This window comes from Melampsora larici-populina (genome assembly GCF_000204055.1).
Source record: "Melampsora larici-populina 98AG31 unplaced genomic scaffold MELLAscaffold_29, whole genome shotgun sequence".
Lineage (NCBI taxonomy): Eukaryota > Fungi > Basidiomycota > Pucciniomycetes > Pucciniales > Melampsoraceae > Melampsora > Melampsora laricis-populina.
The window spans coordinates 257,212-281,956 of NW_006768793.1; the positions used below are offsets into that span (position 1 = coordinate 257,212).

Consider the following 24,745-nt stretch of genomic DNA (forward strand, 5'->3'; position numbering starts at 1 on the left):
TCAGCGGTGACACAATAAACTTTCGATTCGATATTGAATTTCTGAAGACACTCGATAAAGTACTTTGCAAGATTGATACCAGTCTTTGGACCTTCGATCTCCTGCATAGCTAAAATGACTTCTTGTAATCTGAATTTTTCATCGATCCAATGAGCAGTAATTCCAAGAATTGGAACATTGTTTGATGAGGACCACTCGTCACAGGTCAAGTTGATAGCAAGAGAGTTGGCCAATACGTCCTTGAGAAGAACACGACACACTCGAAACTGAGTTTTAACCGCTTCCAACACACAATCGGAACCAACAAGAAGAGGCCCAACGTCCGGATTACAGATACGAAGAAGATCTTTGAATTCTTGGCGATCGACAACGGCGGCCGGCATTTCGCCGTTGGTGATAAGTTTCACCAGTTGATACTTGAGAGAATCGCGAGACAGAGTGGGAAGCTGAAAGACCAAAAAAATGAAGAATTGTGGATAGAAAGCATAGAAAAGAGAAAAAAATCAAGATATGAGAAAGAAAACGAAAAAGATAAAAGATAAAAGAATAGAGATGAAAGATAAAAGTATAGAAACACGAGGAAATGAAACAAACATACCTTTTGAATTGTCCCAGTTTGAAGGAAGGATTTGATTGCACCTTGTTGGGGTTCAACCGTAGAAGTGATATTGTGAAAACGGTCAAGATGACGAGATAAAGACTTCGTACTCTGAGTTCGATCGGGAGTCATCACGGCGCCACAGATCCGATTACTACCGGCAGGTTTTGCAGCCTGGCAGACGTATCTAGCAACACCTTGACGAGATTCGGTCTTGAAATATTTCCAAACCCAGGATTTTTGATTCTGGGTTAGTTTGACCGATTTCGACGTGGTAGAAGTTGTTGATTGGGAAAGTTCTTCGGAGTCCGAAAGGATGATCGTGGAAGAAGGGCATGGAGATTGCCGAGGGCGTTTTGGCGGCATTGTCAGCGCGTACGTGGGTGTATGATCTTCTGGGTTCAATTGATTTTGGAGTAAATCTCTATATCAAAAGAGCGCATAGCGCTTTTTTGGGTTTTCAAGCGAGTCTCACCTAGTTAGGGCTACCGGACCGGGCCGACCCGGCCTTAAGGGGGGGTCGGCCCCGGTCCAACTCAAATTTATCGGGTTGGGACCGGGTCGGCGCATTAGCTGCGGTTGCGTTGCGGTTTTTCTGACCGCACCACACCGTAGAATCAATTTTCAGGTTGCGGCCTGACCCGCAGCGTAACAAGATCGCTCAGATTAGTGTTTTTTTTGGGCCGCAACAACATTTGTTGCGTTGCTGTCCCCAAAAACTTACAAATTGACGTTTTTTTGGCGCTGTTGCGCCTGTTGCGTTGCGCAACTGTTGAGGCGCCGCGCAGCCTAGCCTTGACTTTTGTCGTTGCGGTACTTCCCGCAACGCAGCATCTGCTGCTTGTTGGTGTTGCGTGTTGCGGAGCAACGCATCAAAAAACGCGTGTGCTGCGGCGCGTTGCGTTGCTGGCACAGGGTTGAGATTCCTCAAGACCTGAGTCCGGATGCCTCTCATTGCATAGTAAAAAGACATAAGGGTGAATTTCTAGATGTTCAAATCTCCTTACTATTTGATATTGTGCCTGTCTAATATTCAGGATTTTCCCCATTTGAGAGTGATTTAAATCACACTCCATTTTGACTTTGCTTGCTGGCATGAACTTTGTGAGGTGATATCCAAACTTAACCAAGTCCCAAGCTGGACCTAACCACCAACTCCAGCATCATGTTTACGCTGATCCTTGCCAATCTCAGAGTCAAAAAGTACTCTTAAAGTGAAAGACCTACCAACAACGTGTAAGAACTCAGTTCACCTGGTCCTTAATTGTGGATCCTCTTCCTTCCATATCACTTGACTTTGTGAAAAGAAAAAATTTGACAAAACCAAAACTATCAGTTTTGCAAGGGAGAGATATTTTATAAAAAAATAATCAACCATTGTTGGAACCACTGTATCTTCAATCTTGAATACTGAAGACTGTTTTCTTAGGCTTAGTTCTTGCATCACAATCAACAGGGAGTCAAGATTGAATTCAATGCATTTTTCAAGTCTTGACTCAAGATATTCTCATCTTTCAAATGGTTTTCTTTCTTGGCCATTAAATTTGAGGGCGCGCACTTTGGGCATCACAGGTGTGATGATTTTAATTTGTACCTCCCCTGCCATGATAGACAGTGTTTTCTAAAATGAAGAAAGAGCAGGAATGGATGAGGATGGATGTGGTGAGACTTGATGACCACCCTTTCTAAAGCCATAGAAAAGAAAATGCTTATAGCGAAGTGAGGCCGTTGTCTCAAAACCCAAATTGGTCATGAACAAACGTCTGACATCATTCGCTCTTATAATACTTTTTCCCCCTTACTTCCTCAATCTAATTTCCAAACATCACCATCGATAACTATCATACACACATACCTAATTGACTAGAAGGGTTTCCTTATTTAGCAATAAACCTCATCAAGAACTGACGCTGGCTCTACTGATCATTCAGAATGAGCAACCAGCCACGAAACCAATCAACTTCTCAACGACCTTCTGCCTCTACAGGTCCAGCTCCGATGGATACTGACCCTAAATCACCACCCAAAGCTGCTCCTACATACACAGACTATCGCTTGGTTTCCGCTTTCGATCCTAATGTCAAGAACAACATATTGAAATTTGCACCCTCCTCAAAAAAAGTTGTCAATTTTGATACATTTGTTGGTCCGGTGAAGCTGAATCGTAAGGATCCTTGGATGATAAGAAAGAAAGCTGAAGAGGAGAAACGAAAGGAACAAGAAATCAAATTGAAAGGCGAAATCAAAGATGAAGATAATGTTGGAATGAATGAACTTAATTCGACAAATGATACAAAGGAAGGAATAACAAATAAGAATGGACGAGACGATACTTTGATTGCTCCTGGATCTGGATCTCAACCACGAGTAAAAGCTACAGCATTCAAAAAGAAAACCAAACAAGTCTTCATCGCTGCCGATCAAACCGCTCGTATGTTAAGAAAAGAAGAGTATCAGTCTTGGCTATTGGAAGACGGTGCAATGACCGGATCTGAGCGTTGGATTGGGCGGTACGAATCTGCTGGTGCTGCTGCCGGGTCTAGCGAGAATGCCAGTAGCGCGTTAACTAGGGCTTCTCCTAACGATGCACCCAATTATGTCGTATTCAGATTGAATGAAGCCGGTGAATACTTTCAAGTACTACCCTGTCATCGGTTCTATCGATTTACTCAGCGTCCAAACTATGACACGTTGGGTGCGGATGAAGCTGAAGCTGCGTACGAGAAGATGCAAAAACCTACAACAAAGGAGGACGTGGGACGATGGTTTATGCGCCGTCGTGGTGCCGCTGGCCCTAGTGGTCCTTCTCCGGCTAGTCATCCTGTGAAACGTGAGGGCAGCGTTAAACCTTCTATTTTGGACGACTCGAAACTCTCCTTCGGACCCCAATCAACTAGACCGCAGGTCGAAGTCATTTCGCATGTCAATGGCCGCCGAGGAAACTTTACGGCTGTTCATGGTGCAAACTCACGAAGGAACGATGAAGATGAAGACGAGAAACCTCACCTGGGACAAGAGGGTGACTTTGACGAGTTTGACTTCAATGAAGACTTTGCAGATGACGAAGAGGGAGCAGGTAACTTGAATGACGAAGCCATGGAGGAAGATGAATTGAAAGAATTGGAGGTTCGTGACAAACATCTTTGTCGAATTCCGGATGATGTCCTCAACCTTGATCTTTACTATTTTTTCCATTCTTTCATTATATTGAACTGGATATCATTGATCTATGTTCATTCAGGAACGTATGAAAAAAGAAATGTTGGCTGCCGGTCGTGCGGGAGATGAAGAACGTACGAGGCAAGACATGGACTTGGACAAGGAAGACGATGACAAAGAAGATTTAACAAAGGAAGGCAAGGCGGTCAAGAAATTATTGATGCGTAAAACGGACAATGAATTTTACGAGAGTGATGATGAGGTCAAGAATCCCTACGCTTCAGAGGTGAGCTTCATTCATTTACGTACTCTGTAAATATTCATGTCTCTTTTAAATGATATGCTGATGCGCTTGTATCGCTTTGAACCCCACAAGGAGGATGAGTCTGATTTCGAAGAGGTCATACCTCCCCCAGCACCAGCGGTTCCAAGCCCCACAGATTCTAAAACAGTACCTTCATCTCGCGCAGGTACGCCTGGTCCGAGCTCCAATAACCCCACATCTAGCCAGCGCAATCCTAGCAAGCTTGTACCCCAGAAACCGACCAATCTCAAGATTGACAAAACACAAAGTCGACCACCCTCCCGTTCTGGAACTCCTAGCCTTGGTACTCAATCTCGTGCTATCTCGCCACATCCAACTGTCGGAACTAGTAACATGGCCAAACCACTCTCACGTGCCAATAGTCCTCAGCCACTTAGCGCAGGTGGGAAATCTACCCTCAGTCGGACAGCTTCTCCTGTTCAAGCCTCTACTAAGCCTTCAACACCCACCTCAGGTGTTGGTGCTTCTTCTGGACTCAAGCGAAAACACCCAGGTGGGGTAGGTGGTAAAGAGAAGCGACCTAACCCTGGTATCAACTCTACGCCTGGTTCACCTTTACCTGATCAAGGAGTAGGTTTGATGACCGAACAAGAAGTGATCAACTTATTAAGAAATCGACCAATCTCGACTAAAGAACTCTTATCACACTTCAAATTAAGATTGAAAGAAGATCGTAATAAGGTCATGGTATTCAAAATTATCAAGAGTGTGGCCCAAATGTCGAACGGGCTACTTGTGCTCAAGGATGGTCTTTGAACTTTCATGATAGGTGTGCGTAAATTTTCATGTCGTTCTGGGTCTCTAGTGTGAGGAGATTGTCAAAAAGTAATCATAGGCTTGTACACAAGGACGGTCTTTAACCTTTGATATAAGTTGTGCGTTGATGGGTTGTGCAAAGCGGTGCACTAATTTTTGAATCAGCTCAATTTTCTGGTCGGAGCCAGCTGAGGAAAAGTAATAACATATTGTATGATTTGATGTCCTTCATTAGACCCGAGATAAATACCAGTCCTTTTGTCAATCCTCCAAAGTGCTAATGACAGGAGCCTCTACGCTTAAAAGAATTCATAAGCCTTTGACAGTAGCAATGTAGAACCTTTTTTTGATATCCCACCTGGCAGTGGCACCAGTGTCACATTTACCAATCAGTATATGTCCTGGACCCTGGAATGCCTCTACAAAGGGTAGTCATCTGAAAATATGACTTTTGAGCTTCCACAGAATTACACCTCATGGGATTATACAGTGCTCTCTTGGTGCCAGTTTCTCACTTTGGTTATAGTTGCTGAAGATTGGATTGCAGTGTTTGTAATTCTGTGGAAAGATTAAACCTCTCTTAGAGCTATGGCTAAAGCCTGTGACAAATTTCTGTGGGAACTCAGAAGTCATGCTTTTAGATGACTCTCTCAGCACCAAGAACATCTTGGTTTGTGGAATCCAAGGCATCATCTGATGTAGATCCTTGGACATATCTTGTCCAAGGTTTAGATCCAAGGTAATGTTTTTCACCAAAAATACCTTGAATCAAATCCTTGGAAAGAGTCTGTCCAAGAATTTGAGTCCAATTAAAGCCCCCAGCTACTAGTCAGCAGGCCACACACTACTACCAACTTCAAGAGGATTTCAAGCAAATTTCAAAGTATTTTCAATAAAGCTTCAAATGAACTTCAGCTAGACATCAGATACACCGGTAGTAAATCCAGCCAGAGAGGCACAGTGTAAAGTATGGCCATTGCCTACATGAAGTCAACTGGCTTTTCTACCAGCATCTTTGCTACATGCATCAATCCTCTGTCCAGCTAAGGATGTACATGTGGCTTGGAGACTAGATACTAGATTTCCAAAAAGGTCACACTTTCAACCCAAAAACAGTGCCTACATCTTTAAAAACTCATGTAGGGGCTGTTTTCTGGTACCTATCTCTCAAACCTTCTTTAGAACACCCTACCAAGTAGAAAAACACACAAACCCCCAGAAGTGTATTAGCAATTCCAGCTCACCAGACCATACAAATATGATCACCATCTCAAACCACCTCACCCTTCCAATTCCACCCCCCTTGAGCTTGAATCAGCCACCCTGGAGCACAAACCCTGCTTTTGTTTCCTGGTAGAGCAGAACATTTGACTGTTTGGTTGTTAGAATGGCCTCAAGGTGAGTCCCCATCCATTTCTTGCTCCCATTTTTTGATCATTCTTTTATCCCTTTCTGTTTGCTCAAGCATAATTTGTTACAATCTTATCTTTCTACACCTTATAGATCATCTCTATCATCTTGTAGATTTAAATTTTATTATGCCTTCATCCATCAACAGAAACTACACCCAAACTGCCTTCAGCTTGATTTTAGTTTGCTTGCTTTACCTCCCACATCATCAGCTTGAACCCTTTGTGTACATAGCCAAGTATGCCCTTGACCTGGCTTCATACGTCAATAGCCAGATTCCTGAAATACTCTCCAAGTCCCAAATGGTGACCCCAAAGTTCCTGGAGACCAGGACAACCAATCAGGAGCAGCTTTGATTGCTGTTTTATTGTCTTGTTTGGTTCAACCCCATCTGAAGAAACGGGTTCACAAATGCATCAATGGCAATGCTGGCAATGGTACAAAAAATCACAAACTCTTGTAACTCTTTGAATTTGTCTCAACATTGTTCAGCTCCTGTGAAGAAGAAAAATGAGCCTACAGATACAGTACATAAGGTATGCTGTTTCATCTCACCTGGTTTCTAGTTCCAACTTTTTCTTGCTTTTTATTGTCTTCTCTAAATTTCACTTTATCTTCCTTTTCATTTTGTCATTTCTAACTTTTACTTTCTTTTCCTTTTTCATTCATCTTCTTAAACTTTTGTATATCATGAACCTGGCCAAGTAAAAAGACATTGGTTTCCTTTGAAGATCCTGTTCATGTGAAAGACAAGCTGAAGTCCTTTTCATTTCAGTAATCTTACAAAAAGCCTTCCTAACATTATGAACTTAGAGCAGTGGTGATCCTTGTAGGTACCGTAAATGGCTAAGAACACTATTCCGGTATGCAACAAATCTGCCTGCTACATTTTAGGGTGTGTTCACTTATAAAATTTCTGATGAGACATCACATTCTGCAACAGTTAAGATGTCTATCTGGTGGTGCATGTTTCATTTGGACGGCACTATTTGGCGCCCGGTTTAAAGAACCCAACACCCGGTGTTTTTTGGGGCTTTACCCACCAATTCTCCGCATACCCAGACCTGCCCAGACCAAATTTCACCGCAGCTCACAGCAAAACTGGGCTATACATCATGCAACTGCCCGTTTCTTTATTACCGGGCATCACCGGGCTGTACCAACTCAATTTTGGGCTGTTTGGTCTCATCCAATTGGATGCCATGAATTTTTTACTTCAAAGCAATCAGATCATGACTCGCATTCAGATTCCAGTATGTTGGATGCACAGGAAGATGATGACATCAACAATGATGATTTGTGTCCATATTGTGAACTGCCTTTTCCTTCAGACCCTTCCAACAAACTTCTGACTTTGAAATATACTCTGTTTGCTATGCCCAATGCAATGTCATTACCTGTAAGTCATGTCGTGGTTGAAGAAGTTATCATCAGAGTTGCTGATCAGTACTACTATAGTTTCAACAAACCGCAGATTTTTGTGACCTACATTGTGTGGAACAAGACATGATACCATCTGGAATACGCAAAGGGTGGCCCACTGAAATTGACTTTGGGATTCTAGAGCAGTAAGTTCATCGTGCTGGGTCTTATCTAAAACTAGTACTAATTCTTGGGTCCAATAGGCTCATTCAGAAGCACAGGGATTATCTCATGCAAATTGTGAACAATCAAACTTCTTTGTCTTTTCTAGAGGATGCCAGACTTAAGTGGAAAAAACAGGGACGGTACATGTCAGTTTTGCTGGCAAGTTCAAGGGTTTTGAGGTTGAGACCCCTGGCTAGTGAGTGCTGGTTACTTTCACAGTTGTTATCTGATTGACTGATAACATTCTGTTACTTCTCAGCTATGGCCAAAGAGGATTTGTGGTTATCAGCAACACATTGACAAGAATGTTCTTGTCCAAATTGTCCATCAATCCACTGAATGCCGACAAAGCCGCAACTTTTCCACCCAAATACGTCCTCCGCCGTGTGCTGGTGCCCGAAGTGGCCATGTTGCTCATTGCTGAAGATCTGGACCTTCCAAAGAGTGATACCAAAGTCATAATTACGCTTGAGGCTAGCCAAGTTTATGCGAATGCAGTTTTCTAGACTGATGATGGAGGTATAGAAGACAGCAAAGTCAAAGACAGCCAAGTCAATTTGAACACGTTAGTTGGGAAAACTGTTGGGAAAAGTGTTCTTAACTCAAAACAAGATCAGTGGATATTGAGACAGCTTCCTGCCTTCATTGTACCATACATCATGTCAACTTTCAACCTGCCTGCTCCAGGGAGTTGTGGATACTATGCTATTGCACATAGTATCGGTACTTTTTCTGAAATTTTGTATCCAAATGTTTGACAGAAGTTACTTGCCAAGCTTACTTCACATGCTCAAGATCACAAATTGCTTATATCTCACAGCCAACAAAGATGCCTTGGATTTTTCAATCCGAGGTATCATCGGACTCAAATCCTTGGACAGAATCTTTCCAAGGTTTTGATCCAAGGTATCCTTTAGCGCCAAAAAATACCTCAGATCAAATCCTTGGACAAGATCTGTCCAAGGGTTTCCATCCGATGATGCCTCGGATTGAAAAATCCGAGGCATCTATGTTGGCGGTGTCTACGACTCTCACCTGTCCCATCAAGACTTCGAGCACTAAATCAGTGGCTTCCAAGATAGTCCAAGATTTACTCATTCGACTTGATCACCACACAGTCAAATTCTCTGACCGTTACTGGTTATGGATGCCATATACAGGGTTTATAATAGCAAGTGCTTATGATTGTCTAACTATATTGTTGGACCCACACCAAGAAACCTGCAACACCTTTTTCCCTTATCACACCACACCAAACACGCACATCCCAATTGTATTTGTGTTTGTCAATCACAATCATTTTTTTGCTTTGGAGGCCAGAGACCTGTCTGTTCTGCCTTCACCTGATGTCTTTGGTAGACACCGAAACACATCAATGCTCAAGACTATTATGATACCCAGTTGGATTGGTAAGTATCAATGTCATTTGCATACCTGGGCCAAACTACTCAAGACTGACAAATAGAGACTGTTTGTGTTGATCTCTCTCTGCTCTCGTTATAATCATATCCTCTCATATTACATTCATTTACTCATCACGCTTGTTTATAAAGTTGTATAAATGGTATTGAAATGAAATCTAATGTCACTTGACTTTTACATATTGTATATGACTAAGAGCATCTCCAACGCAGACCTGCAAACGTAACGTTTCTGACATACACATAAGGTATATTTTACGTTTGCAGGTCTAGGTCACAAAACAAGCATCCCGCGCGGGCTGGAAAGGTAACAGCTCACCATGCGTGTGAGCCTCAATTTCCAGCAAAACAGGTTTCACACGGTCAGTACTCCAAATATGGAGCAATACCGGAACCGCTCCGAAATATATGGCGGTTTCGGAGCGGTTTCGAAGCGATAAAAACCTCCGCTACATCCTTTGGATTACATAGCGGAGGATCCGCAGCGACACCCAGGGCCAGAGTTTCCCATATTGCAGCCACTGCTGCAAAACCCGGGCCTGGGGTTGTTGCTCCGATATATATCGGAGCAAAACATACAGGTAGGCTGGGGTTGAAAACCCTTTCACCCATCTGTATGTAGTTGATTTCCCCTCTGCCACTTGACTCGAGTCTCCACCTCTCAACATTCCCACTCAATCAAGAAACACCATACCAACTGTACAATCACCTTACCATTCCGTATCAATCGATGGACGCCAATGCATGGCTCTACCTTCCTTATGGGAGCTGGTTGGTGGCCGACTTGTGGTTCACCGCCGTTCAAAGCTTTCGAAGATTTAAAAGGTATGTGTCTTTTGAAACTTCGAAAGCTCTCTTTTTTCAGTTTTCCTTTTCTATCAAACATCTGTCTCCATTCACTGATCAATCATGGTCTCTGATTCTCAATCTCAAAGTTCGACTCAAAACCATCTCTCTGTTCCAGGTAAAAGCACCCGAACTCTTCGCCCACGTAGCCCCTCTCGTACACAGGCAGGCTTTGTGATCCCACCCAAAGACTCGTGTGCTTCTCTCACCTTGTCTGTCTCGTCAGCTACCGAAGACGCTACTGAGGATGAATCAACTGCAGCTGGACCACTTGCTGGTCGGCGTGCTTCACCACGCCCTCCGGCCGTCATCAAAAAGAAAACTTGGGCCAACGGACCAGAAAAAGCAAAAGTGAAACCGAACGCACAAGGAAAGGTCAGATCATTCATTTCCTTGATTCTACAATCATGAAACCAAGACTGACTTAACTTACCTTATTTTTAGCCTTGCTCATCAACTAGCAAACATGCTAGATCACCATCACCAAGCACTTCTGACGGCACAGCTCGACCAGTCAAGAAGTCTAATCTGGAGGTAAGACTTGGTTTAGTAACTTAGTTCATAAGTTTAATACTAATGATTCGATTGATCTAGCCCTATGAGGTCCCTGACGAAGTGGACCTGTCACAAGGATCAGACATCGAGATTGTCGAGCCTAACAAGGAAGTCGGATATAACAAGGTTCAAAGTCTTGCTGTGAAGAAGATGCTTCTTTATTTTTTCCCTCCTAAGGTAAGATTGTGATCTGATTCTATAGTTTAGTTATATCGATCCTCGTGCCTGACACTTCTTTCTTACCTAGGGTCGGTCATACAAATGCCGATGGTGTTTGAATACATACCTTAAGCAACCAACCACGTACTTTGCACTATGGGGCCATCGTGATGGCAACGAATTTTGACCTTCCTGCAAGGAGCGACACCAAGCAATCGCCGCTGGTCTCGATCTACCACCCACCTACACTGAGAAACTCGAGGCTGAGAAAAAGGAACAAACCAACACTTTGGATTCTTTTGTAAGTGGACCAAAATTCAGCGTTGATTTACTAAACATGATACTTGTCATGTGGATCGTTTGACAAGCCCTCCCTTGGGCTTGGTTTGAAGACGTTACCTTGTGTGCGGCTTTTCACTTGGTTAATCGAAGTGCCACAGTCCGATCTAAGACATGGGCTTCCCAGCAATCAGTCAATCTGTTTTCTGAATTGCATAAGAAAGCCATTACTGGATTGCAAGTAAGTAACATTCTACCTCTCCCTAGTCCAATTTCGAAATATTTGTCTGATCATGTTTTCTTTGTCTCATTACAGGAAAACAAGGGTCGATTTTGTTTGATTCACGACGTTTGGACGACAAAAGGAAATCGATATGCATTCTTTGGAGCCTCAGCCAATTACGTCGACAATAACTGGCAATACAAATCTACACATCTTACTCTCAAGATGGTAAGTTGGCGCCACTTCGGGGTTCTTCTTGCTCAACCCATTGGTAAATTCTTGATCAAACACAACCTTCACAAAAAGATAAGTGGCACTTCTCTTTCATCTTTTTTCTAATTCATTTTTATCTTTTTCATCTCGAAACTTATTTTCACATTTCATCTCGATACCTCTTTCCACATTTTATTCTAATTATACCATACTTACATGGTAGCCCAGACCACTGATAGTGGAGGCAATAATCGAACAATGGCAGCCACACTCGACTCAATGTTTTCAGACGCTGAAGATCCGGCAGATTGGGATAGCTCGAGTCATCATGTCCGATGCTACGCTCATAAACTCAATCTTGTTGTTGGTCATGGTCTCAAGGCCATTGGTCAAACAGTTGGTCGTACAAAACCATCTATCCCCCACGGTGCCACTCTCCCTGTTCCTGGAATCAAGGTTAATGACGGTGAGGATCCGATTGAGTACGGTGAGGAATTGGACGAAGGGGATGAAGCCAATCTTCCAGATGAGGCCGATGGTCTCGATGACGAAGATGAAGTTGAGGATCTAGTAGGTGAAGTATTTGGAGGGATTGCTTGTGACAAGGAAGATATAGTTGCACAAGCCCTCAAAAAGGTCAGTTTCTTCCTTTCATCACTTTTTCTCTCTATCTCAATAATCCCACCAGGAATATTGATACAAATCATTCCTATTCTCTCCAATCTCATATATAGGTAGATGCGATTTCTGGACAGATAGCTAGTAGTGCCGCACGTCACAATGACTTCAAGACCCGCGCCGCCCGTATGGGATACAAAGGACGTATGCTCAAGAGGCCTTGTAAAACACGACTGATAATTCGTCTTACAGATCATCAACTCAATGATCGCGGCCGATCGCAGGGCACGCTTCTTCAAAGGAGTCACAATTCTCACCAGACGACGAATGGGAAGCTGTTGAGTTGGTTAATAAGGTGTTAAAGGTGAGACAATGTTTTTTCAAATTGGTATTCTTACTTATCAACTTTCATTTACTTCTCAACTAATATACTGCATCTTTTAGACCTTTGTCAATGCAACAGCCAGAGTTGAGGGTGACACCCCAACTGGTTGTGTTCTCCTCGCTGAATACAACAGAGTTATCACCGAGCTTAAAGCCCATCAAGAAGAATGTTACTCCCTTCCTAGTCTAGACAATGCGATTTCTGTCATGATCAAGTGGCTTGACGAGTATCGAGATGAAGCCGCCGATTCTGAAGCAATTGTCCTTGCCATGGTCCTCAACCCGCGCTTTCGAACAAAGTTCTTTACCATTTATTATCCCAAACATGATGCTGAAGCTAACCGATTGATTAAGAATGCTTTTGATAAACTTGTGCAAGAAACTGCTGTCCGCGAGCCAACCCCAACCGCCAAAAACGACAACGATACTGAGGAGCCTGATGAATATGATATATTTGGACAATCCGATGTCAACACAAACAAGACTTCTACGGAGCTTGAAGATTATTTGAAGGGTCATGATAAAATTAGAAAAGATCAAACCCCCCTTGAATGGTGGAAGGTTTGTCTTTCTTCTGTCTACTCTTTCTATCATTCCCGCTGACTTAATCTTTGATTTACTTACAGGAACACAAACACCGTTACCCTACTCTTGCCAACCTTGCTCGCGAATATCTAGCAGTATCAGCTACGTCTTGCGCATGTGAGCGCACGTTTTCGGCCGCTGCCGACGTCTGTTCACCTTCTCAAGGCAGCATGTTGCCTAAGACCATGGAGTGTTTAGTTGGTTCCCAAGCTTGGCTAAAGGAGGGGATAATCCCTGAGGGAGTTTTTGCAGAAGCTGCTAAGGTACTTCAAGGCTATATAGACAAAATAGAAAAAAAAAATGAAACAGCAAGAAAAAAAATCGATAGTCTTATCTCAAACACTTTATACACTTCAAAATCGATACAAATTCAAATGGTATCTCAAATTTCTATTTCTTTATATGTCAAAAGGTCGCTTCATAAAAATCAAAAAAAACTTGTTTTCATTTCTCTTTTTTGTTTTCCTTTGGCTTCTTGATTCTTGATAGTGCACTGTCACATACATCTAAAGTGCAATTGATTTTTTGAAAAGCGCAATTGATTTTTTCAATATCTTGATTCTGGCCCCATAGCGCGATATATAGCGATATTGTAGCGCTTACTGCACTACGATATCGCCTGAGGATTTTATTTTAAAAAAATAGCGATTGAGTGCGCAGCGGTTCATTTCGGAGCCTGTGCCACCGCTCTCTAGGGTGCCCAGAATCTGGAGCGTTTCGTAGCGGTTCCGGTGTTGTATGGAGTACCAACTGAATTTTTAGAGCAAGCTGTATTGTCCCAGTATTGGACAGGCATTTGGCGCATGTGGTGATAAAGTCACCAGATGTGTCCTATCTTCTCATTGTCCAACCAATCCATGGCTATTTGGTGGCTCAATTGGGTGAGAGTTTGGCAACTTGGGCAGCTCAAAACGACCCAAAAACTTATACTGCATGTGCACATTGGATGCAATGAACCTGAAAATGAAATACAGCTGTCATAATTTTTCCAGCAATCTTTTTTTGGGTCTGTATTTGGTTTACAGAACAGGTCCGCATTGGAGATGCTCTAACCTAATTATACCAAGATGTACCACAAAAGAGGTCCACAACATGATGATTCTTACGCAAATGCAAAATTTGTGAGAAAATACGCATGCAGCCCGCTTTTAAGCCCGGTTTACTTTCAAATTGGGCTGTGAAAATCTAACTATCCGACAACCAGGTGTTGGACCTCAAAATCCAGGCGCCAAATATTGCCATCCGTTTCATTTTTGCATTAAAGAATTTACAGAATGTGATTTCTGGTCAGAAATTCCATAAGTGAAAGCACTCTTCTCCAACACAGCAGTGCAAACCTGGGAAAACCAACCTAAACATAATGAGAAAAAAAAGATAAACATCAATAAGAAACAAAAGATAGTAAGATCATAATGTTGTTCCTATCCATTTGAGAGCCTCTTGTTTCTCACCTGCGCTGTCCCAGCGCTTCTGTTTCAAGAGGTTTATCAAAATCATCTTCCACTCAATCTCGATTTCCGCGTGACTTGATGAACAAAATAAATAGTTGGACTCATTGATCTAGCTGCAGCCATAACCGACCAAGGATCTTGAACCATCCTGTGGAAATTTACAAAAATTAGCTATGAGACCTTCAAAAAAGCAAAGTATAGCTCTCATAAAATGTGTGATCAAAACTTTCTGCTGGAAACATGTTTAGGTATCTACCCACATGTTTATAGACTTCAGGCTTACAACGAAGTGCTGCAGTATCAAGTGTATCAATAACTCGATGCAAAATCAATGAACTGTAATCTTAATCTGAAGCTTCTTCTTGAAATTCCTGTTCAAACAAAATTTATCGAACACTCACTGATTTCAGAATCATGCGGTGCCACTTTAGTTTCCAAGTGAAATTGTTCTCTAATATTTACAAATCGAAACTTTTCCACGTGTCACAGACCATCCTTATTAAACACATACTGATCACTGAGGCATATCACAACTATCACAACTTCCTACCACTAACTGAACTCTCACAGGTTAAGAACCGAGTTAGTCACTAGCATTCAGTGAGAATTCACCATATTTTCTGAATGTTTATTCCCTTCACTTCGATTTAAGGAATTCAGACGAAGAATGCTGAAAGTTGGTAGGAGCCTCTGAATTTTTGGAAATGGCTGCCGATTGTTCCTTGAAGCTTGTGGATCTAAATTTAGGTTGAGAAATATCAACAGCCTTTATGGAATCCAGATACAATCAGCTTTCAGTATATGTATAGATCTATTGTCATCAACGACCAACCCATTGCACCAGATGGAAGAGGGAAGATGGAGACCCTGCGCATTCCCAGAACTTTCAGAGAGGTGGTATGAAATAAAACGAGCAACACGGATATAATGTACTCACGATGAGAGTGAGAAGCCACCAATCCGTATCCACAAACACTTTCTCAGACTTGAATCTTAGCTGAAGGAGATTTATAACAGTATAAGCTCAGCCATTTTGCCAAATAATCAGTGATACGTTGGTACAGCGCACTGACTTGAGCTAAGAGATTGGGAGCATGTGCCAATGTGCCAGTGGCAACCAGAAATGCTTGAAACAAGATCAGCTTTTTTCGCGCCTTGACAGTCTCTGCATGTTTGTTCAATACGATTTGATCTGCATCCGCGTTTCTACATTGATCCACGAGGGAAGAAGACGAGCCATTTCCTAGGGCGAACGCGCACAATGGAAGATAGATCTTCCAAAACAACAGTCAGTTATCATCCTTGGACCGCAGGGTCATTCAAGAACGTACAATGCAAAGGAAAAAGATCGCAGACACATAAAAGGTACTAGCCATTTGGTGAAATTGGAGCATTTTCCGCTGCGCGAGGAAGAATCAAAAATTGTTCCACGGTTTTTTGCGGAATGCAAAGAATATCGCGTACAAAATGAGATACCGCAGGATCTGCCCGGGACAGGACTTTCAAGGGGTCCAAATAATTGTATTGTGGAGAATAGTAATCAGATGATCTGGCGTAGAGCTCATCGATAACGTTGTGCAAGATCGAGTCAACCGCAGTGTATTCGATACTCACGCCGCTGCAAAGGTATGCGATAACGACTGATTATTTGAGAAAATTGAACATGAGCATTCAAACATCAAGGTCCACCTATCTATCTAGATCATGAAGCCACACGCTACTGACTGTATGTCAGAAGGACGCCTGTCACATAGCAGCCATTCATAAAGCATCTCAGTAATGGTTTCAAGCCTTTGTCCCTTCCGTTCGGGTGCATCCATGTCTGACTGTAAGAAGCTGTGGCCCGATTACATGCGCATGCCCACAGAAAAGCTGCATATATGGGTAGGTCTGACGAATATCAGGGCTTCTCTTTATGGGTACGTACGAGTGAGTTGATGACTTACACCTAACAGGCACAGCGCAATCAGTTTACTCTGGATTGATGATCTATACTTTCATAAGTATCACTCACAATGCCATGTGCAAAAGGAGGACGAATTTACCGCCCATAACCAAGATTCCGGCGCCATAGACCCTACATCTCCCCGTGTGGACCAGTTGCCAATAGATGAGGTCCGGAATCGATACTGTATACATAGTTTGAAATTGACGAGCGGTAAGCAACACTGACTAGAAAAATCAAAGGAAGTGGGCAAGCGAAATAGAGTTTTTTGTTCTCCTTATTGACGAGAAAGTGATACTGACCTGAAGCATATGCGACACCTAAAAGAGCTAATGTGTTCACCAGGTCGATCTCAATCAGCCCAACTATCATCACATTTAAGGCGCCAACAAACGATAGAGTCAGTACAAGTGATAGACCAATTCTTACGTCACGATTTTCAACACTCACGATTTGATATTGACACAAATTTAAAATTTTTCGTCAAAAACCTCGCGCGTAAGAGCCATATAGCCCCTAGTAGCACGCTGGTTGTAACGTTCAAGATCACAGAGATGACAAATTTGAGCGGGTGATCTCTTTGGCCCCCTTGAGATCTGAATGTTACATCAACCTCACCCAACATACGAAAAAATTGTAAAGCTCTGTACGGCGATGGCCCAGACTGGTAGCCCTGTGACCTGATACATAGAAGGATCAGCAAGTTTCGATAATCCTGACAAATCAAGAAACCAGTACCTTTTCCACGTTGGTTAGATGGTCAGCCAAGGCGATGTATGGGTTTACATTCGAAGGGAGGTGAATTGCAAAGTCAATTATGTCCATTCGCAATTCTGATGACATCTTGTTGAATGATTGACAAGGACGGTGATGAGACGGGTATGAGTTGATGAATTATCAAGGAAGCCTTTAGAGAAGTCAGAGTTGAATATAATATCGAGATAATTTGAGGCAGAACCTGGCAGCATAACTTTCATCACTTTCATCACTTCGATAAATTTCTTTCAAATGGGCAAGTTCTTGAGCCAGCGTTGATGAACTGAGCATTTGCTTGGACCATTCGCACGGTCAAATCACTGAACAAGAGGTCCATCACTTCAATCCGCATATGCGAAGCCATTTTATCCGCGGTTTTCAATATGGTAGAAAAAGCGCGGAAATGGCCGATGAAGCGGCCTGAGGTTGAATTGCTTGCTGTCAACGCTTCCGCCTGCTTGAGCTCCATTTCTGATCCCGATCGCGATAAACAACACAGATGTGCAAAATATCAATTAACCGCGGATGTCTGGATGGATGCCGAATAAATCAAGATTCCATACGCCTATGCTTTTGGGAATCGTATGATACATTGGGCGATGGTCAACGCGCTTGAGAATTTCAAGAAGCTCATGATTCGCTCCAAAAGTAGGCGTTTCGGCACACAGAGAGGCGTTGGAATTTGATCATCAACTTGAAGTGTTTTAAGAGTGATTCTGATTCGAAGGGGTTCCGGTGTGGAGTAGTAGGTTTGGTACCACCAAGATAATGACGATCAAGGGATTTGACGGGGTGTGAGGACCTGTGAGGACAAGATCGAGAGTTGATTGATGAATGATTGATGAAGTTGTAGAGCATCATGAGAGTTTTGAGTGTAGAGTTGACTGTATGCACGGTTTGGAGTACGTAAAAGTCGTTCGAAATTATTTATCAACTGTTGACCAATTTCTTTTCCCTCCATGACTATTCTCAACATTTCATCATCATCATCATCATCGACTATTCTCATTACCCTTACATAAGAAGCTTCTTAAAGGATGACTACGATCAATTTACCTCAAAACTTGATATCCACTTCAGATCAATCCATCGATCCTACTACTATCGATCAATCTACAACTATTGATCAAAATAACTCTTCAGTCCCACTTACCACCGACACCAACATCAACACCAACTCAAGTATTATCAAGACTTGTCGTTCACGTCGTTCGACTTCTAATTTCCTTCAAGCCAGAGCTCACACTTCTGATTTGCTTGGTCTCAAAACCGAAGGTCTACCACTTCGATTTCGTCAACTATCTGTCTACAGCGATTCTTCCGATCATGTTCTCGTCCTCAATCTACCACGCGCTTTTATTCGACTCTTTACCACCCCTCTCTTCAAACTCACAACACTAATAGACACCTATTTACTCTCTCGAAAACCGACCAACCCTCGCACCATTCTAGTCCTAAGTCATCTCAATGGGCTTCTCCATCAATCTGAGCTTTTACTCGTTCTAGGTCGACCTGGTAGTGGAGTCACTAGTACCCTTCGAACTCTTTCCTCAACTGAAGCAAAATTTTCGATCATAGATGGTCAACTTGACTATGGTTCACTCGTTCCCAAAGCTCTCCATCAACTCGGTTTGCAGTCCGAAGTAGTCTTAGTTGAAGAGACTGATGATCATTTCGGAAGTCTCACACTCGGCCAAACTTTGTCTCTGGCAGCTCGTTGCAAGACTCCAGAAAGGCGATCTGATGGGATGAGTCGTAAAGATTGGACTTTAACTGAAATCTCAGCTTGGATTAGAGCTTTCCGACTCAACTTATCAAACTTGGACACGCCCGTTGGATCGAGCCATGTACACGGGCTTAGTGGTGGTGAACGAAGGAGAGTGAGCATTTTAGAGGGATTGATGACAGATTGCTCGATCCTGTGTCTCGATAACGCTACAGCTGGTCTCGATTCTTCTACTGCAATTCAGATGATTGATAGTCTTAAAGAATGGGCTAGATTAGGGAAAAGATCTGCAATTGTAGGCTTACGTCAGGCTTCAGATTCATTGTATTCTCAGTTCGATAAGCTCCTCCTGCTCTATTCGGGTCATCAGATTTACTTTGGTCCAATCTCAGAGGCAGTGAAATATTTTGAAGAACTCGGCTTTGAACGAGCCGATGCACAGCCTGCAGCCGATTTCCTCTGTGCAGTCACCGATCCGGAGACTTGTCGCATTCGAGACGGTTATCACGATCGTGTACCCCGTACCCCGCTCGACTTCGTGAAGGCCTACGAGCACTCTAAGCAATATGATACCCTTAAACAGGAGATGATTGAATACGAGTCGATCTATCCTTCCTCCGGGCCGGCTCATCACATCTTACATGCCAATCGCGCCAAGAAAGATAGGTGGACACCTAATTCCTCATCATATACAGTCAATTACTTCAGACAGGTAGCATACCTTGTCTTACGGCAGTGGGCTTTGATTCGAGCCGATCTACGACCATACACGACAAAGACAATAGTGAATGTAATGCTGTCATTCATCATTGGCTCCTTATTCTATCAACTTCCAGCTACCACTGAAGCAGCTTTTACCAGAGGATCGGTCCTGTTCCTTTCAATCCTGTTCAATGGATACCTTCAACTATCAGAATTGGCCAACACACTCGCTGGCCGTCCTATAGTTCAACGACATCGACGATTTGGGTTCTATTCTCCAGGTGCACTCGCATTAGCTCGGACTATTAGCGATCTTCCTTTGATTGCATTTCAAGTTTCACTCTTTGGTTCCATCACATATTTTATGGCTGGTCTACAAGCTGATATCACCCACTTCCTAACATATCTTTTGATTGGTCAGTTATACTCTTTGGACTGATGAGATTCCCGAACAATCAGACTGCTTACTTTCACTGATTCTGGTATCAATCACAGTTTATGCCACGGCTCTTAATTTGACGGCCATCTTTAGAATGTTTGCGTCATTATCACCATCCTTTGACGAGGCCATGAGATATTGTGGTATCACGCTTAATATACTTGTAGTGTATGTATGGGGATTTCTTGAGATATTTGAATCGCATCCAGCTGACCTGTTCCAACATTTCTGGGCTTTTCGTTTCATCTTGATAGATATGCCGGATACTTCATTCCTACCCCGACTATTCGACCAGGTCTGAGATGGATTCGATACTACATTGATCCAATTTCGTACGCTTATGAGGTTAGGCATATTTTGCTCAACTCATCCGACAAGCTTTGATCCATACATAGAAACTCAATCCTCTCTCCTCTCTCCTCCTTAGGCGGTCTTGGCGAACGAGTTCCGTGGACTTGAATTAAAATGCTCCGAGCAACATATCGTACCCAGCGGACCGTCGTATAATGATCCAGCTTATCAAACTTGTGCAGTCCCAGGTGCTCAAGTAGGCTCATTAATGGTGAAAGGCGAAGATTATCTAAAGGAATCTTATGGTTTTTCATCCGACCATTTGGTTCCCAACTTACTGTCGATCCTTGGCTTGGCCCTCATATTCTTTTTCGCTTCAATTTGGTTCAGCTCTACTTTAGACTTTTTCAAATTGGGTGCAGTAAGAGTGTTCAAAGATAGCGAAAGTTTTAGAAATAAGTTGAGGAAGCTGGAAGGTATAGAAGAGTCGGAAGAAAGCAAGGAAGGAGAGGAAACTAATGGCAATGATGATAATATGGTTAGGGCCCATCTACTTGATGTACATGATGGGTTGATCGGTGACTCCTTGGCTCAATTTGACCCGGCAGTCGTAACTGTGAGTACACTGCTTTGGGTACCAATCCACTATCCCAGCTTCTGTCTGAAAGAGGAGTTAAGTTTATCGCCGAATACTTATTCATGTGAATTCTTAGTTTAAAGATCTTAGTTGGTCAGTCAAGACGCCGAGTGGTCCTGTTGACCTTCTCACTGGGATCACAGGCTATATTCAGCCTGGCGAATGTACAGCCCTGTGAGTCTTTTCAGTCTATGATGGTCGCTTACGTCACAAGACTCATCTCGTTTCCTCCTCGGACCGAAAAAAGGATGGGTGCATCAGGCGCTGGTAAAACGACCCTTTTGAATGTCATTGCAGGAAGATTATCTTCTGAGACAGATGGCTGTATGTCGGGTAGGGTACTGGTAGATGGACGAAGCCCCAGTTCCGAGACGTACAAATCTATCGGTTTTGTCGGACAAATCGATTGTCATTGTGAGCCTCTATTTGGTTTTCGGTTTCAACCTTTCGTTACCTCTTTCACTGTATATTCTCTAAATGGACCCCGAAGACTAAATTGCATGTTTCGAATGTGCCATTCAGGTGAAAAATCAACGGTCAGAGAAGCTTTGAGATTCTCAGCTTTGCTTCGACAACCGCGTTCGGTACCCCGTTGGGCGAAACTGGCAGATGTAGAGCGAGTGATGGACATGTTAGGGTTAGTCTCGATAGCTGATGCCATCATAGGAACTCCTGAAGCTGGCCTGGGCCTTGAGGATCGCAAACGACTTAGCATTGCCGTAGAATTGGTGGCTCGACCTCGGGTGCTGTGCGTGGACGAACCTGTGAGCGGATTAGAAGGAAGAGCGGCTGCCCATATCATTCAGCTCTTGTGCTCCTTGGCAAAGGGGACTGGATTAGGTGTCATAGTTACTATCCATCAACCATCGAAGGAGATGTTTGAACAATTTGACAGACTTTTGTTACTTCAACGTGGTGGACGGACTGTCTACTTTGGACCAAGGGAACGAGCTGTTGAGTGGTTTGAAGATCGAATGGTAGGAAACAGATGTGGAGTGGGTATGAATCCAGCGGAATATCTGATTGAGATGGTGAGCGGAGATGAAGATGAAGATGAGGATGAGGATGAGGATGAGGATGAGGATGAGGGGGAGGATGAGCAAGATGAGGAGGAGGAGGAAGAATCTCACTTGGATGGATCGAATGAAACTACCTCGTTCGAGCGGACAAACCGTAAACCAACCGTGGAAGGCTCGATTATTGTCACAGATCCACGTGGACGTCAGAGCATCGTTGTCCGTGAATCCAATGCACTCCGCTGGCTTCAATCACGTGAACAGATCGAAGTGATATCCAGGCTTGACGAACTTTCGCAACAAATAGTAGGCTATCCAGCCACAGACGCTTCAAGAGGTGCCCAAACTTGGTTAGAAGAGGTCCTAGAACTTACTCGACGATGTTCATTGCATTTCTGGAGAGATAGCGTCTTTAGTTTTACACAACTCTTTACGTCTTTAGTCATTGGAGGACTGATAGGATTGAGCTTTGGAACCCAAGAACCATTATCTTTATCTGGTTTGAAGTCAAGAGTCTTTAGTGTCTTCTTGATTCTCTTTGTTCCTCCGGTGATCATGAATCAATTGATCATGAAATCTTTTTTACTCAAGAATGTATACCAATTACGAGAATCTCGATCGGGTGTTTATCGTAAATCAAGTTTGACCCTTGGCTTCGTATTGGCTGAATTGCCATATTGTATCGCATCTGGCCTTATTTTTTGGATCACTTGGTTTTGGGGTGGTGAGTTTGATTTCACTTTTGATCGGGTTGGAAAGAAGCTCATGACAATGATTGGGTTTGGTTATAGTTGGATATCCGATCAATTTTGAAACCATAGCGTTCAGTGAGTTTTCCTTCTGGTTCTCTAAATGCGGCGTTTCCCCTTACTCACAGACCGATCACAATTCTACTGCTTTTCTTAGCCTTCATCGCTGTCCAATTGTTTTTCTTGTTCCAGGTGTGTAGCATACTTTTTCCTACTTATTCTTTGATCATCACTGACACCGACATCGATTTGCATATGAATAGGTAACATGGGCTATTTGGATATCTGGATTGGCACCTACAATTGGCGTAGTAGCCAATCTTCTACCATTCTTCTTGGTATCGATGGAAGCGTTCAACGGAAGCTTGATGTGAATATCTTTTGCATTCATTCTTCTTCTACTTGAATTTGTGATATATTGCTGAACATTTTGTTGGTGATGCTATAGACCATATGATCAAATGCCATTTTACTGGAGATGGATGTATTGGAGTACGTCTCCTTCTGATCACATCTGGGTTGGAAACCCATAGCTTACTTTGGTCGCATTACACAGTCTCACCATTCCAATGGTATGTGAGGGCAGTGTTATCCGTCGTTTTACATGATGTGCCAGTACGTTGTGTGGATCACGAATGGGTCGATATCACTCCACCACCATCGATGACGTGAGTAACCTTTACACACAATCCTCAATGAACCTCATCATCGTCTGATGATATGTATGATTTATATCACTCGCACTTTCGCGCAGATGCGAGGAGTACATGTCAGGTTTTGGTAAGGTTAACAATCAATGTCAATACTGCCCTTACTCGAATGGGGATGAATTTGTAGATGAACTTCTAGGTACCAAAGGAGCTTATCAACAAAGTTATCATGTTTTAGGAATATTCTTTTTATATGTTCTTTTTAATTTTCTTTTAGTTTGGGTCTTTGGTCGAGATCAGATTTGGAGTAGAAAGAAAAGTCAGAAAGGAAAGATTGGATTATGAGATTCGTTTTTTTCCATTGAAGAGTAGAGAGGTGAAAGGACGTTTTATAAAAAAAAATGTTGTTGTTAGCTTTTTAACTCAAAATTGTGATATAGAGAACATGATTAATTTGTTTGTTGACTTATTGTATTAGAATTTTGTATTGGGTTTTAGGCTGATTGTTAATTCCTCATTCAAAAATGCAAATCAAAATTTTATTCAGCAGTATTTCAAGAGGCATTTTGGAAGCGCTCATAGATTTTTTTGAGGAGAGAGGTCGAGTCAGTACGATATGACTTGAGTATGAATTTTTGTAAAAATTATCAACCGTCATAAGAAATCCATTCAGTCCCTTTTGATTGGATCAGTTGAAGGATCTCGGAGAGAATTCAACTCGATCCAACGTCTTGTCTTTCGAAAATTATCAGATGCGGCCTGAGATATGAAAGACCACCACGACTGTCAAGGTAGATATAGAGATCGAGAAGGTATGAGTTTGACTACATCAGTTGTTAACATATTGCCAAACCACACAATTGCAAAGCAGAATCTCAAAGAAACTTTCGTGAAGGAAGAAGAGTATACATCTTTCTCTCAGCCTTTCATTTTGTGTTATGACGTCATGTCGTTTTGTTTCGTTTGCACAATTGCGTTATCATTTTGTTGTTCACTATTTAAACGGCCTATTCTTTTGTTCTTTGCATTTGATCTCTTTCCTTTGTTACTGGGTTTCTCATAATTTTAGATCATCATCATTTGTAGGCGTCCTGTCTTCTTGGATATAAGAGAGCCAAGTTCAGATATACAAGCAGTTTGAGTAGCACATATTGATGTGAAGACAAAGAGGTGATTCTTTTCCTTTTTGAGGGTTTCCTCTTCTCATTCAATTTTTTCTGTATTCTTATTCATCTCTTTGAAGATCCCTACTGACTCAATTCGTA

At 42.6% G+C, this 24,745-nt stretch overlaps 4 protein-coding genes across 4 annotated transcripts; 2 read left to right on the forward strand and 2 right to left on the reverse strand.

The window, feature by feature from the left end:
- Window positions 1–2,141: 2,141 nt before the first annotated feature.
- On the forward strand, window positions 2,142–5,062 carry MELLADRAFT_78308 (uncharacterized protein; the record flags this gene model as incomplete). The annotated part of the gene is made up of 3 exons (XM_007412124.1): window positions 2,142–3,724; window positions 3,840–4,043; window positions 4,134–5,062. 3 exons carry the CDS (start codon window positions 2,531–2,533, stop codon window positions 4,836–4,838), a joined length of 2,103 nt encoding a protein of 700 aa, XP_007412186.1.
- A 9,277-nt stretch (window positions 5,063–14,339) lies between these two features.
- On the reverse strand, window positions 14,340–15,969 carry MELLADRAFT_72353 (uncharacterized protein; the record flags this gene model as incomplete). The annotated part of the gene is made up of 8 exons (XM_007412272.1): window positions 14,340–14,469; window positions 14,570–14,717; window positions 14,830–14,861; window positions 14,971–15,335; window positions 15,402–15,436; window positions 15,507–15,566; window positions 15,643–15,843; window positions 15,901–15,969. 5 exons carry the CDS (start codon window positions 15,961–15,963, stop codon window positions 15,167–15,169), a joined length of 528 nt encoding a protein of 175 aa, XP_007412334.1.
- Window positions 15,970–16,416: 447 nt separating this feature from the next.
- MELLADRAFT_88752 (uncharacterized protein) lies at window positions 16,417–17,357 on the reverse strand (the record flags this gene model as incomplete). Its single annotated transcript, XM_007412271.1, has 6 exons — window positions 16,417–16,441; window positions 16,584–16,698; window positions 16,817–16,879; window positions 16,965–17,041; window positions 17,133–17,194; window positions 17,253–17,357. 6 exons carry the CDS (start codon window positions 17,355–17,357, stop codon window positions 16,417–16,419), a joined length of 447 nt encoding a protein of 148 aa, XP_007412333.1.
- Window positions 17,358–18,307: 950 nt separating this feature from the next.
- Window positions 18,308–24,030, forward strand: MELLADRAFT_49120 (uncharacterized protein; the record flags this gene model as incomplete). The annotated part of the gene is made up of 13 exons (XM_007412125.1): window positions 18,308–20,114; window positions 20,194–20,305; window positions 20,392–20,482; window positions 20,565–21,044; window positions 21,142–21,239; window positions 21,313–21,479; window positions 21,588–22,238; window positions 22,401–22,805; window positions 22,910–22,998; window positions 23,094–23,200; window positions 23,279–23,322; window positions 23,387–23,498; window positions 23,585–24,030. 13 exons carry the CDS (start codon window positions 18,308–18,310, stop codon window positions 23,823–23,825), a joined length of 4,404 nt encoding a protein of 1,467 aa, XP_007412187.1.
- Window positions 24,031–24,745: the final 715 nt, after the last annotated feature.